Source organism: Microcebus murinus, chromosome 12 (assembly GCF_040939455.1).
Source record: "Microcebus murinus isolate Inina chromosome 12, M.murinus_Inina_mat1.0, whole genome shotgun sequence".
NCBI classification, from domain to species: Eukaryota; Metazoa; Chordata; class Mammalia; order Primates; family Cheirogaleidae; genus Microcebus; species Microcebus murinus.
The window spans coordinates 21,409,935-21,421,891 of record NC_134115.1 but is presented as its reverse complement, the minus strand read 5'-3'; the positions used below and the strand labels follow the sequence as shown (position 1 = coordinate 21,421,891).

The 11,957-nt window shown below is 36.1% G+C and overlaps 1 protein-coding gene across 1 annotated transcript in view; it reads left to right on the top strand.

The window, feature by feature from the left end:
• Window positions 1–10,108, top strand: part of VPS13A (vacuolar protein sorting 13 homolog A) — a 221,528-nt gene extending 211,420 nt beyond the window's left edge. Inside the window, exons 69-72 of the mRNA XM_020289260.2 lie at window positions 886–971; window positions 4,225–4,348; window positions 5,771–5,845; window positions 8,703–10,108. Coding sequence (XP_020144849.2) covers window positions 886–971; window positions 4,225–4,348; window positions 5,771–5,845; window positions 8,703–8,753 — 336 coding nt within the window. The 3' untranslated portion in view covers window positions 8,754–10,108. The remainder of the gene's footprint in view (window positions 1–885; window positions 972–4,224; window positions 4,349–5,770; window positions 5,846–8,702) is intronic.
• The last annotated feature ends 1,849 nt before the right edge of the window (window positions 10,109–11,957 follow it).

Here is an 11,957-nt window from a genome sequence, read left to right as displayed (position 1 = left end):
TTGATATAACTTCATGGGATACAATTTCCTAAAACCTTTATATCTTTTTTTGGAATTTCTTAAAAGATTTCTCACATTTTGGTTAAATTTGTAGCATGCCTCTTCTCGAGGGATCTTAGTCACAATTGCGTTTCTTGCCTTTAAAAATAGTAGTCTAGCCTACTATATATTTTAAATAGCCAAGGTAACTCCATTCTCAGAGGAAATATTATTGAAAATAGAATTTAAAATCATGATTTTATTTATATAGTTGTGTTTACATTTTCTGGAGCAAAGAATTGTTAACAATATCATAGGTAATGTTTCAACAGTCTTGAAAATAAACTTAAAGATTGTTGTGTAGGCTAAGTAGGCCTTGGGGTCTCCTGTTTGTCCAGAAACTCTGTTCCTTATTTTTGAGTTGTGAGATTAACAAAGAAAAGCATGTTTGTAAGGCAGATAGGGAATTTCCAGGAAGGAGGCAAGGCAAAGGCTAATATTAATAGTAATTTATGTGATGCATATGTTTAAATAATTGTCTGTGTTTACATATGTTTTTGTACAGATGTGATCATATACTAATATATTTTGTAAGATAAAATGACTAATAGTTTAATATCTCATTAGATTAAGTTTATAGTTTGTAAGATAACATCTTCTAAAAATCTAGCATTAAAGATTGGTATTGCTGAATTGAGTAATATTGAATAAAGTAGTACAAGTAGATGCTTTTAAAAGGAAATAGTGGTTTGTGAGTAATTAAATCATTTTTCTGATACATGTGTATCTGCTGGATGTTAATGATTTATCCCCATTAAGAAATGTTTTTCAGAGGATCATAAGGCATTACTTGCATTAAAGTAGGAATTTTATCAGTTTTCTCACAGTCTCTCACTTTCTTTTTAGGTCATGGAAAATGGAAGATTTGCAAAATACAGATATTTTACCCATGTCATGATCAATAAAACAGATATGTTAATGATAACCAAACGGTAACTTGATTTTTTTCTCTAATGTAATTTCATAAGGGTTAACTGACAACCACTTATTAGGTGAAGAAGTTGTTAATTCACCTTTTGTTTTGGATAGACACACTGATTCCTGCTAACTCAGGTCCTCTTGCTCTACAAGCCTGGTTCCTAAAACATTGCATAAATTCATGTTTAGTTTTATGCCTGCATACTGATGAACACATAGTCATATACAAACATGATTATAAATTAAATATTTTAGTATTTGTTATAATCAATTCAAATGGATGCAGAAATTCCAATAAAGCTGTCCTCTCAAGGATAAGCATCCTCCTATCTGAAAAAGTATACAAGTTTAGGTTATCCCAGAAGTCAACAGTCCTCTGGTGGTATCTATTCATTAGAGTATGTATAGATTGACTACATAAGTGGATATACCAGCAGAAATAGATGTAATTTTATATGGATACTCTCAGCTACAGTGACATCTTCAGTTAGACCTGTAGACAGTAGGGAGATACATGCAAAAAAACACAGTGGAGGCCAGGCCCAAGTAGATCATGCCTGTAATCCCAGCACCTTGGGAGGCCAAGGTGGGAGGATCAGTTGAGGCTGGGAGTTTGAGATTATAGTGAACTATAATCCTGTCACTGTACTCCAGCCTGGGTGACAGAGCAAACCCTCTCTCTTGAAGGAAAAAAAAGCAAGAAAAAAAATGCACAGTTGTATAGCCTTAAAGGACAGGTGTGTAGGAGGTAGGAGTCATTATTGTTAAACTGGGGGAGGAATGAGCAAGTGTAGTATTAATACTGGGATTTCTAGGAGGCTAGAGAGTGAAAATGTGGCTAAGGGGAGAAGTCATAGCTAAATAGAAAGGAGGAGTGTTCAATACATCTATATGGTTTTGTTCGCTATTGAAAGGTAAAATTATATAAGCATCTTGTTTAAGTTGACTACTATACTTAGCAGTTATTTTTAATGTTTTTAATCCTAATAATTTCATAGTCTAAAATTTACAGCCCTATCTTAATTTTCTTAGTTAAAAAGTAATACCACATGGAAAACTCACACAGTATTAGAATTTATACCTGTAAAAATAACTTCCCTTCCCACATACCAGTCCCTCTGTTCCCCTTTCCAGAGGCAGCCACTTTTACTTGTTTCCTTTGTATTCATCTTGAAATATTCTGTGCCTAAACAGATGTACACACCTGTGTACTTTAGTGCAAATTGAAAGTCTATTATACATACCATATGTTCATATGTACTTAGTTTTAATTTTTTACTTGAGATGTGTATTTTTGAGGTTTATTCCATGTCAGCATATGGAAATCTTCCTTAATTTGTAAATTGCTGCCTAATATTTATTTAGAAGTATGCATCATAATTTACATGTAACTTGTTTCCAGACTTTTGTAATTAAAGATATTGCCTCAGCTGTCATTTTTGTTCCTATAGATTTTCAATCATGTATTGAGTAACTCTTCCTCCATTGATTGACTAAAGGAAAAGTGACTCATCAGAATTAAACAAGAGCCAATTATAGTTTGTTTCCAAATCTTGCAACACTTTAAAAATTATTTTCTCCACATAATAGACCTCTTTAAATGAGACCACAGTACATTGACAGAATAAGGGAAGTAACTTAGTTGTGATTGATTAAAAGGTGATATTTACACTTAGGATTTCCTTTTCTTTATAAGTTTTGGGTTTGAGGATAAAGGACCTTTGAGGCCTGGCCCAGTGGCTCACACGTGTAATCCTAGCACTCTGGGAGGCCGAGGCGGGTGGATTGCTCAAGGTCTGGAGTTTGAAACCAGCCTGAACAAGACCAAGACCCCATCTCTACTATAAATAGAAAGAAATTAATTGGCCAACTAATATATATAGAAAAAATTAGCCAGGCATGGTGGCGCATGCCTGTAGTCCCAGCTACTCGAGAGGCTGAGGCAGTAGGATTGCTTGGGCCCAGGAGTTTGAGGTTGCTGTGAGCTAGGCTGATTCCATGGCACTCACTCTAGCCTGGGCAACAAAGTGAGACTCTGTCTCAAAAAGAAAAAAAAAAAAGGACCTTTGAATCAGGAGTTCTAGGTACCTGCTACATTGGCCTATCTTTGCTTTTTCACATGGTTGGAGATATACTGGAGCACTGCTAGGTTTGTTCCATCAGCCCCTATAATTCAGGATTGGTGAAAGAGGGAAACAAGGACAGAAGATTGAGGTGAGAGGTATAAATGCTGAATAGCTTTCTCCTTTTCTGTCCTATCCAGGAGCCAGATGCTTCTTTAACTCATTCCCTTAATTTGAAGTATAAAAGGTCTGTCCAGAAAGTATCCAGCCCTTGTTAATACGATTTTTTACATTACGTGGCTGGTTACTTTCTGACAGACCTCATGTGTTACTTAAAGCTTTGGTTGCACCCACAATTGATGTTTATACCGAAAGAAAAATCGAGAAGAAAGGCCTTCGAAGGAAGGATTAAATAGAATTATTATAGACAGAATGTATTTTCATTTCTTGATTTCTTTCCTCAAACTAGGAAAACAAATGATTTAAAAATCTAAGATGATACTTTTTGAAATTTTCCTCTATAATTGACAGTAATGGGACTTGATTTTACCCATAAAAAACACAAGGTTCTCAGAATGCTAGTTCTGTTCAACATGGTTAGAAAAAGCCTCTTACTGATATAGATTAGGAAATATATTACATGGAACATTAGTAATGAAAGCATTTATTCTAAAGCATTAATTACGTGAAGGTTCTTTCTAATATTGGCTGATCGGTCCTTATTTCTTAGGAATTGCCTTATATATTGAACTTTATATGTGTTTCAGGTTTTCTAATGTGAGTATGTTGTACTATAAATTCTCACCAAGCATTACTTTACCTGCATCCCCCAAGTTTTATGTTGTATTTTCATGCTCCTTCATTCTGCTTGAAATATTTTCTAATTTCCTTTGAGATTATTTGACCATGCATGGATTATCTAAAGTATGTTAATTTCCAAGCATTTGGAAATGTTCTTGTTAGCTTTCTATTATTGGTTTCTAGTTTAGTTCTATTATGATTTGAGAACATACTTTGTGTGCTTTTAGTTCTTTTAAATTCATTAAGGTTTTTGATGACCCAGAATATAGTCTATCTTGGTGAATGTTCCATATGCACTTACAGAGAATGTATGTCCTGCTGTTATTGGATATAAGTGCCTCAATTTTAAAGCAGATTCTTTCTCTTTTTCCTTTTTTTTCTTTTTTTTTTTCACGTTTTGCAGTGGTGTATTGTTTGTAACAAAGGGAACATTTGGACAACTTACATGTGAGTGGCAGTATAGTTTTGACGAATTTACCAAGGAGCCATTCATTGTTCATGGGAGAAGATTACGCATTGAAGCAAAGGTATGTTGAATAGGTATTTTTGAAAACTTAGCACTGAAAATTACTTTGAAATAATCCTCCTTACTTTTTAATGTTTCGGCCTCTTTTATAGATGTTGCTTTGTCTTGGTTTTCCTTTACATATGCTGTCTTACTCAGGCTTAAAGAAAAGAAAAACTAGGCCAAGAAAAAATGTGCTTTGTTCTGTGCTATTACATTGACAGTAGCATTCCTAGGCTCTTATTCTGTATTCAGTTACAGAACTCCACCATCCCACATATGAAATAATGGATAGTGGCTATCTAGCACATACTGCTTTCCTGGCTCTTTTCATATCTTTTTCCCTTTCTAAGTATTACATTTTCTCTTATCTCCTTGATTTCTTCCCCTTCCACCTTTTCTTGAGACCTTGTGTCGGCAGTCACTCTCTTTGGGTTTTGTTTTGTTTGTACATTTGTTTTTTATTTTAGGTGACAGGGTCTTGCTCTGCTGTTACCGAGGCTAGAGTACATGCAAAACAGATATTTAACGTATTTAACAATGATATCATCATCATAGCTGACTGCAACCTCAGATTCCTGGGCTCCTCCTGCCTTGGCCTCCCAAAATGCTAGGATTATAGGCATGAGCCGGGCCCTTTTTTTTTTAATAGAAGAATCTGATTTCTCTTGAAATCCATATTTGCATGAATATTTGAATTATAGGAATTGTTAGACTAGTGAAACCTCCATGTTGTTTCTTCTTTGACCTTACCCATAGTTACAGAGGTAAACACCATCTTTGTCCTCAATACTTTTTGCTTCTTTCTATTTGTCCCTCAAATGCTTAATATCTGCTTAGACAGTTCTCCTCCCCCCACAAATACTAAACATAATACCCAAGGAGTATTAACAGTGGAGGAAAATCATTTAGGATCTAGGACCCATCCTGATTTCTTTGATTCCAAACTACATTCTTATAGCATGACTGGTTTAAAATGTCAGAAGTACATACATGTATACATACACACATGCACACACCCATATAATGCATGTATATGTGTATGCATATACGCATATGTATGTTATTTTTTACTTTGACTAATTATGATTCTATGACCACATACCAAGAACTGTCTAACAAATTATTTGGAAAGGAACAACAGCGGAACTGCTCCCTGACTTATCTCCTTCCCATCCTTTACATCAACATTCTATGGTTTTATAAACTGAAATCTCACCTTAAGCTTTTTAACTTAGGTTTAGTAGTGATGATTGTATGTTGGAATGTAGTCTTCCTTTCCATTTGTTTTGATTCTTCTCAGTTCCTCATTCATGACTTTTTAAGGTGTGTGATTTCTGTAAGATGGCACTTTAAGCATAGACTAATAAAGGTTTATGGCATTTTTTATTGTATTTCAACAACTGGATTTTCTTTTTAATGAGTTTACTTATTCTGTTCATAGGAACGGGTGAAGTCTGTATTCCATGCCAGAGAGTTTGGAAAAATAATTAACTTCAAGACCCCAGAGGATGCTAGGGTAAATATAATGAATCTTTTATTTAAACAGATAAGAGTTACTCACTTCAAAGCTATGTAAATGGACTATTTTTTAAAGGTAGATAAGTGGGGTATTTTTTAAATTTTGTTTTTATTTTGACTTTTTTTATTATATGTAACTAGATAATATTTCCCCAAAACTTTTTCACTAGATTCAATTCAGCACACTTTGTTGCTTCTCAAACCAAATTGCTCCATCTTTTTAAATTTTAACTGCAGTACTTTGCTTAAAAAAAAAAAAAAAGTTGACAATTTATTACATTCTAGTGTTAATCTATCAGCTCCAGCAGGGAAAGTATAGTCCCACATTGTTGAGTTCTCTACTGCATAGCTACAGTGATTAAAAAGAAAAAAAAGTTACCATATCATGGTTCAGGCCAAAGGGAGCCAGGCCTATAGTCAAAGCTGGATTTGAATACCGATTCTGTTCCTTCTGGACTGTAGAATCTTGAGGGAAGTCAGTTAACTTCAGTTTCCTCAAAATGGGAGTGATATGAACTGAAAAGCACTGTATTTGTGTTAGGGAGTATGGCAGTACAAGAATGTACTCTGTCAAGAACATGAAGACTATGGAACTGGTTACGATCTCATTGATCATAACTAAGAGGCTTTTCCAGGACACTGAGTAGCACTCACTGTGTCGTGAAACTTAGAGCACAGGGCTCATACAACTCTGTGGTCCTGTCTCTATGACTCTTTACCAGTTTACTTACCACATCTGGACCCGAACTAGGGGCCTCTCCTACCCCTACCCCACATATGTACCTTGGACCAGTTAGCATGTGTTATGTAATTTTCTGTCTACACATTGTGACATAAGGCAACACTGGCATACTAACAGTAGAAAACAGAAAAGAGGTTACAATGAGGAATAAAGTAACTAGAGCCTTAATGTACATATCACCTGGAACAGGGAAACAGAGTGGAGCATGGTAATAGCAAGACTTTTAGACTGCCTTCTTTCATGTCATTGAAGGACATTACCATGTATTTCAGTTTCTCTGTAATAAATTTTACATTTAATCCCTGTCATCATGTGACTTTATCCCAGAGAGGTTGTTTTTAATCATCCTGTTCTACCAGAAATATCCAGAGCAGGCTACTGAGCTCAGTTCTCTTTCTCTGCCTATCTTAGGGCTGTTCTTATTAGGTTCTTCTTAAATTAAAGAGGCATAAACATCTGTGCTATATCTTTGTATACTGCAATAACTCCAGGATCACCCCAAGTCTTTTATATGTTATGCAGGCCCAATAATAATGGACATTATTGGTAGAAAGGTTTGCATTACATCTATATTTTACTTTTGTAATTTCAAATTCTTTTAGAATAGAAAATATATTGTGAGAACATAAAAAATAGCATTTTGCTATGCTACTACCCAATGTAGAATTGTATGCATTCCTACTCAATCAGTAGAATCCTATATACCGTGTTTCCCTGAAAATAAAACCTACCCATAAAATAAGCCCTAGCAGGATTTCTAAGCATTTGTACAATATAAGCCCTAACCCAAAAATAAGACCTAGTGATGGGCGTGGCTACGCAGCATATCTGCACAATCCATGCATTTCCTTGCGGACTGGTAAAGAAGACGAGCAACCCTTCTCATCTGCCCCATAGTGACAGCTGCTATCCCAGAGATGACCAGAAAGGTGGGGGCAGCCCCACCAGCAAGGTTGTCTCCCCCTATTGGGTCCTAGCCATCCTGTGCATGCTGCAAGCGAGGCTTTGAGGGGAAAATCTCAGTGAAGTGAGAAGTGAGCTGCTCCACTTTAGGTATTGTGTGTCCCCAGGGAGAAGAAGGAAAGCTGTAGCTGCCATTTTACTCAGCACTGTGGGCCTCTCTCAACCCCCCAAAAACACCAGGGGATAGGGGGAAAGCTTCAGCAAGCAGTTTCCTACTGAGCCCAGAGAGATCATTTCTGCTCCACTGTGCAGATTGGACCCAGTGCTCACTGGATCTCTGATAAATAAGCCAGCCCTGCTCATTTAATAAGAGCTCTATTGCTTGACATGAGAGATTGGGGCCAATGGTTCTAAAGGAAATAGAGTCGCAAGAAATTCAGGATGGAATTCAGGATTTGGACAGTTATGATGATGTTCCAGAAGAAAACAACTACATTTGAATAAATGTAGATTGTTCTACCGTACTTAAAAAAAATAACACATCCCCTGAAAATAAGCCCTAGGGTGTCGTCTTGAGGAAAAATAAATATAAGACCCTGTCTTATTTTCAGGGAAACATGGTATCTGCGGTCCCCAACCCCCATGCCGCAGCCCAGTACAGGTACATGGCCTATTAGAAAACAGGTCATGTATCACCGCCTGAGTTCCATACCACCTCTCCCCAGCCTGCGACATCCCACCCCACCCACCCTCAGTCCATGGAAAAATTTCCTTCCATGAAACCAGTCCCTGGTGCCAAAAAGTTTGGAGACTGCTGCTATATATGGAATCATGGAGGTTTGTGATACAGAATTGACACAAGTTCGATGGAATTTTGCATAAATAATTTTTATACTCTGCCAGTTATTCAGTCCAGCTGACAGAATTACCTTTTCTCTCAGGACAGTTCATTTCACTTTTCTTATTCTGAAGATAACCATCCAAGTCCAAAGACCTTAGAAAAACACTATTCCTACTATTAAATCAAACCCAGTACCATTGTCCCTGAGCCAATTGGGCCAGTTAAGTGAGTGATAGTTTTTTATGTATTGGCTATCAGTATACACCTAACTAAAACTGGAAAGCCAGCTTCTAGACTTTCATTCATTACATTTTATTTCATTGCTAGTTCATTGAAGTAAGCAAATGTTGGTTTATTTTCTCACAACAGTGGATCCTCACAAAGCTAGAAGAAGCAAGAGAACCTTCTCCGAGCATCTGATGGAGAACACTACCTGAATACACACAGCAATAAATTATTATAGCTTCTAGACTGTACCTTCCAAAACCTGTTTGGGAAGCATATTACAGAAATAATTTCAAGTACCCTGTATTGTAGATGCTTTTTAAAAAAATCAGAATCAGGTAAAACAGCTATATGATTAAAATATTTCAACTCTTCAGAGATCCATTTGGTTTAGTTAACTTGAATCATGCATCTGTTTATAATTCTAATTATTTTATAAGAGAAGAAACATTTCCTTTATGAATCTCAAATATTTGCTCCAAGTTATTTTCTGCAGTCATGGAGAAGTTGCCCATAATTAGTCTCTACATGGAACCAACTTTAGTGTTCCTAATTCACATTTTAAACTTCTATCATGCTTATTTCAAACTCCCTGACTGATGGGTAAATGATCCAATCAAACATTGCCTCAGTGGTATGAAGAGAACTTTGGTGGTGGTTCCTTCAGAATCATGAAGTTCTTTTTACAGATAAACACTTTGGAATTACTTTCCTTATTTTTAAAATAAAGGATAGGTTTGAATTATACTTAAAATGCATAGCATGATTATGAAAAGCAATCTTTTTATATAATGTATAACATAGATTGAATAATATTTCTTCAAGCCTTGACTTAAGAAAGCTTGAAGAAATGAGTTATCATACCCTCCAAAAGGGAAAGTCTCTCTCAAAACCTCAGAGCCTACGAAATACTTCCTCAAGCCAAACTCCATGAGCTCTACTTAGTTTACCCAGGTCATGTTTTTAATAGACTGCTGATTTCAAAGGAAAATTTCTAAAGCCTTAACAATACCTACTTTCTATTCACTAGTAACATGAAATAAACAAACTCCCGACATCTTAGAGTAGTTATACTTCAGAACAGTCTGCCTCTCGTAAGTAAATGTATGTACCCTAAAATCAAACCCAGTAATTGGTCCTGTTAACAATAGATTGAGAATTCTAGTTTGCTTTTTCTACAATTATTCAAGTAAAAATCACTCCTTTTAATGTACAGCTCATCAGAACAAAAATGATGGGCTGCACATTAGTAAAAATAAAGACGTGGGATTTTCTTTCTTGGTTTTTGTCCAAGATCTTTGCACTTTAATATTAATGGACTGTTTTAAGTGAAAGGAAATGAATATATGATTGTGAACTATAAAAGGAATGACACTGTGTCTTAGTTATTGAGTAATAGAGTATTTGATGCATGTTTTATGTGCTGCCAAATTATTGTAAACTGTTTTTGGAATTGAAAACTCTGTATAGTCAATGATCGTGAAATTCTCAGGCTCCTCAAACCCTTGCTTTGTTGTAAAAGCTAAAATAAACAGCATGCCAGACTGTAATTGTATTTCCTGATGACCAGATACTTCTCAATACTGTCAATTTCTCTCTGATTACTAAAATACATTGTTTATTATCAGTAGTTTCCCCAGAATGCTTTTTTCTTTGCTAAACACAAATTGAATCAAAAGATGACAAATTTCAAACTACATGAAAGTATGTGTCCCCGTGATGATCTTTGTTCAAAGTAATGTATATATTTGCTCTGTTGCTGAGCTCCTCCAATTTTGCATACATCAGAATTAAACCTAAGAGTAGAGGTAGTCAGAAGGCTTGTATCAGATTGTCCTCATTCAAAATGTTGCTTTATTGGAATTCCATTCAGTGCCATTAATCAAATACTTCATTACATACTTGAGTTTCATGGTTTCAGCATTCTCAGAAAAATTATAGACTCATGACTCCCTGGGTGTATCACAGTGAAGCAGAAAAGCCTAAAATAGTAAACATAAAAATTTCTTCAGGTATCCTCTGGCAGCCAACAGGAGTGGGTCTTATAACTAACTAGTTCACATACAAAGCCAATGTGCCTGTCCTTCATCCTATTCCCTTACCATAAGAATCTAAAAATATCTCTTCTTATTCTTTCCCTACCAGCCAACTACCCACCCATCGCCTGCTCCCATCACCTCCTCCATCTCTAGAGGAGAGGGACTCACAGTTTCAGGAGCTGTAGTGAATTATTTTAGAAAACAAAAAACATCAATAATAATGAGTCAGTCTTTTTAGCATCCCATTTTACAACTTACAGTTATATGTTTGATTCTATAGTCCTTTTTTCTTGAATGTTAGAGTCCAGAATCTTACTGTATTTGAAAATAATCTGCCCTGAATTACATTTAATACATTTAATGGCTCTCTGGGAACTAAATTTGTCTTAGTTGTTTGGTAGTTGCTGTGGAATGAGGTGCTGAGTCTTGTGTCCTTTCTCTCTCTGTATAATTTGCTAGCTATATTCCTAGGCCCTCAATTCCAGCACAGCATGTGTTCTGATCCATAATAATTGTGTGAGAACCAAGGCAAAATGTCTGTTCCCTGCCAACTCTCTACCAGAAAACCATGATCATTAGAAATAGCACTTTGATTTCTGGTACAAAGAGAAGCTTGTGATTTCTTCACATTTACAAAATACTCTATGAACCAAAGAGCACATGCTCTTCTCCAGTGTCTTCCCTTTTAGAGTATATAAATTTGCTGTTTCTTCCCTAGTGTTAAAAAGACCTTGGAATTTTTCCTAGGGTCATCTTGGTGTAGCTGAGTTGTTTTCTAGTCCCCCTAAATAATCATTACAACCTGTAGGCAGTCCTTCCCTTCCCTGTCTCCTCCATAATCCTAATCCATTTGGAGGCAACTATCCTGTGACCTCCAAATAAATAAAACATGTCTCTCATTTTTTTCTGATGGTGAGTAATAGCAGTAACATCCCAGTGAATCTTACTAAGAGGTGAGCTAGATGCACCTTGCTCACCTAGCTCATCTCTTAGAAATAGCACACAAAGTAGTATCCTAAGCCTGTTTGGTAAAATAATAAAAATAAAAAGAGATGCTACTCAGTGCTGCATTTTCTGCACCTTGGTTTTTTTCAGTTATCAATTACCAGTATTAGTTGATACTTCAGACTATGTCAAATGCCCGCTTGCATAGGCCTCTACATTGGAAAAATTAGGACAGTGTACTTGGTTAGTTTGTAGGAGCTAGAAACATGTGCCATATGCAGGTGGAAGACACTGTCTGGCACTGCATGTTTTCATGGCCCAGCCTACACAGTTCAGAGAAATCTGTTTGGGTTCCAGGGCCATTTGCTTTTCATCTTTTGTCAGGATCAACCAAAATCCTCAAGGACAGTGTTTT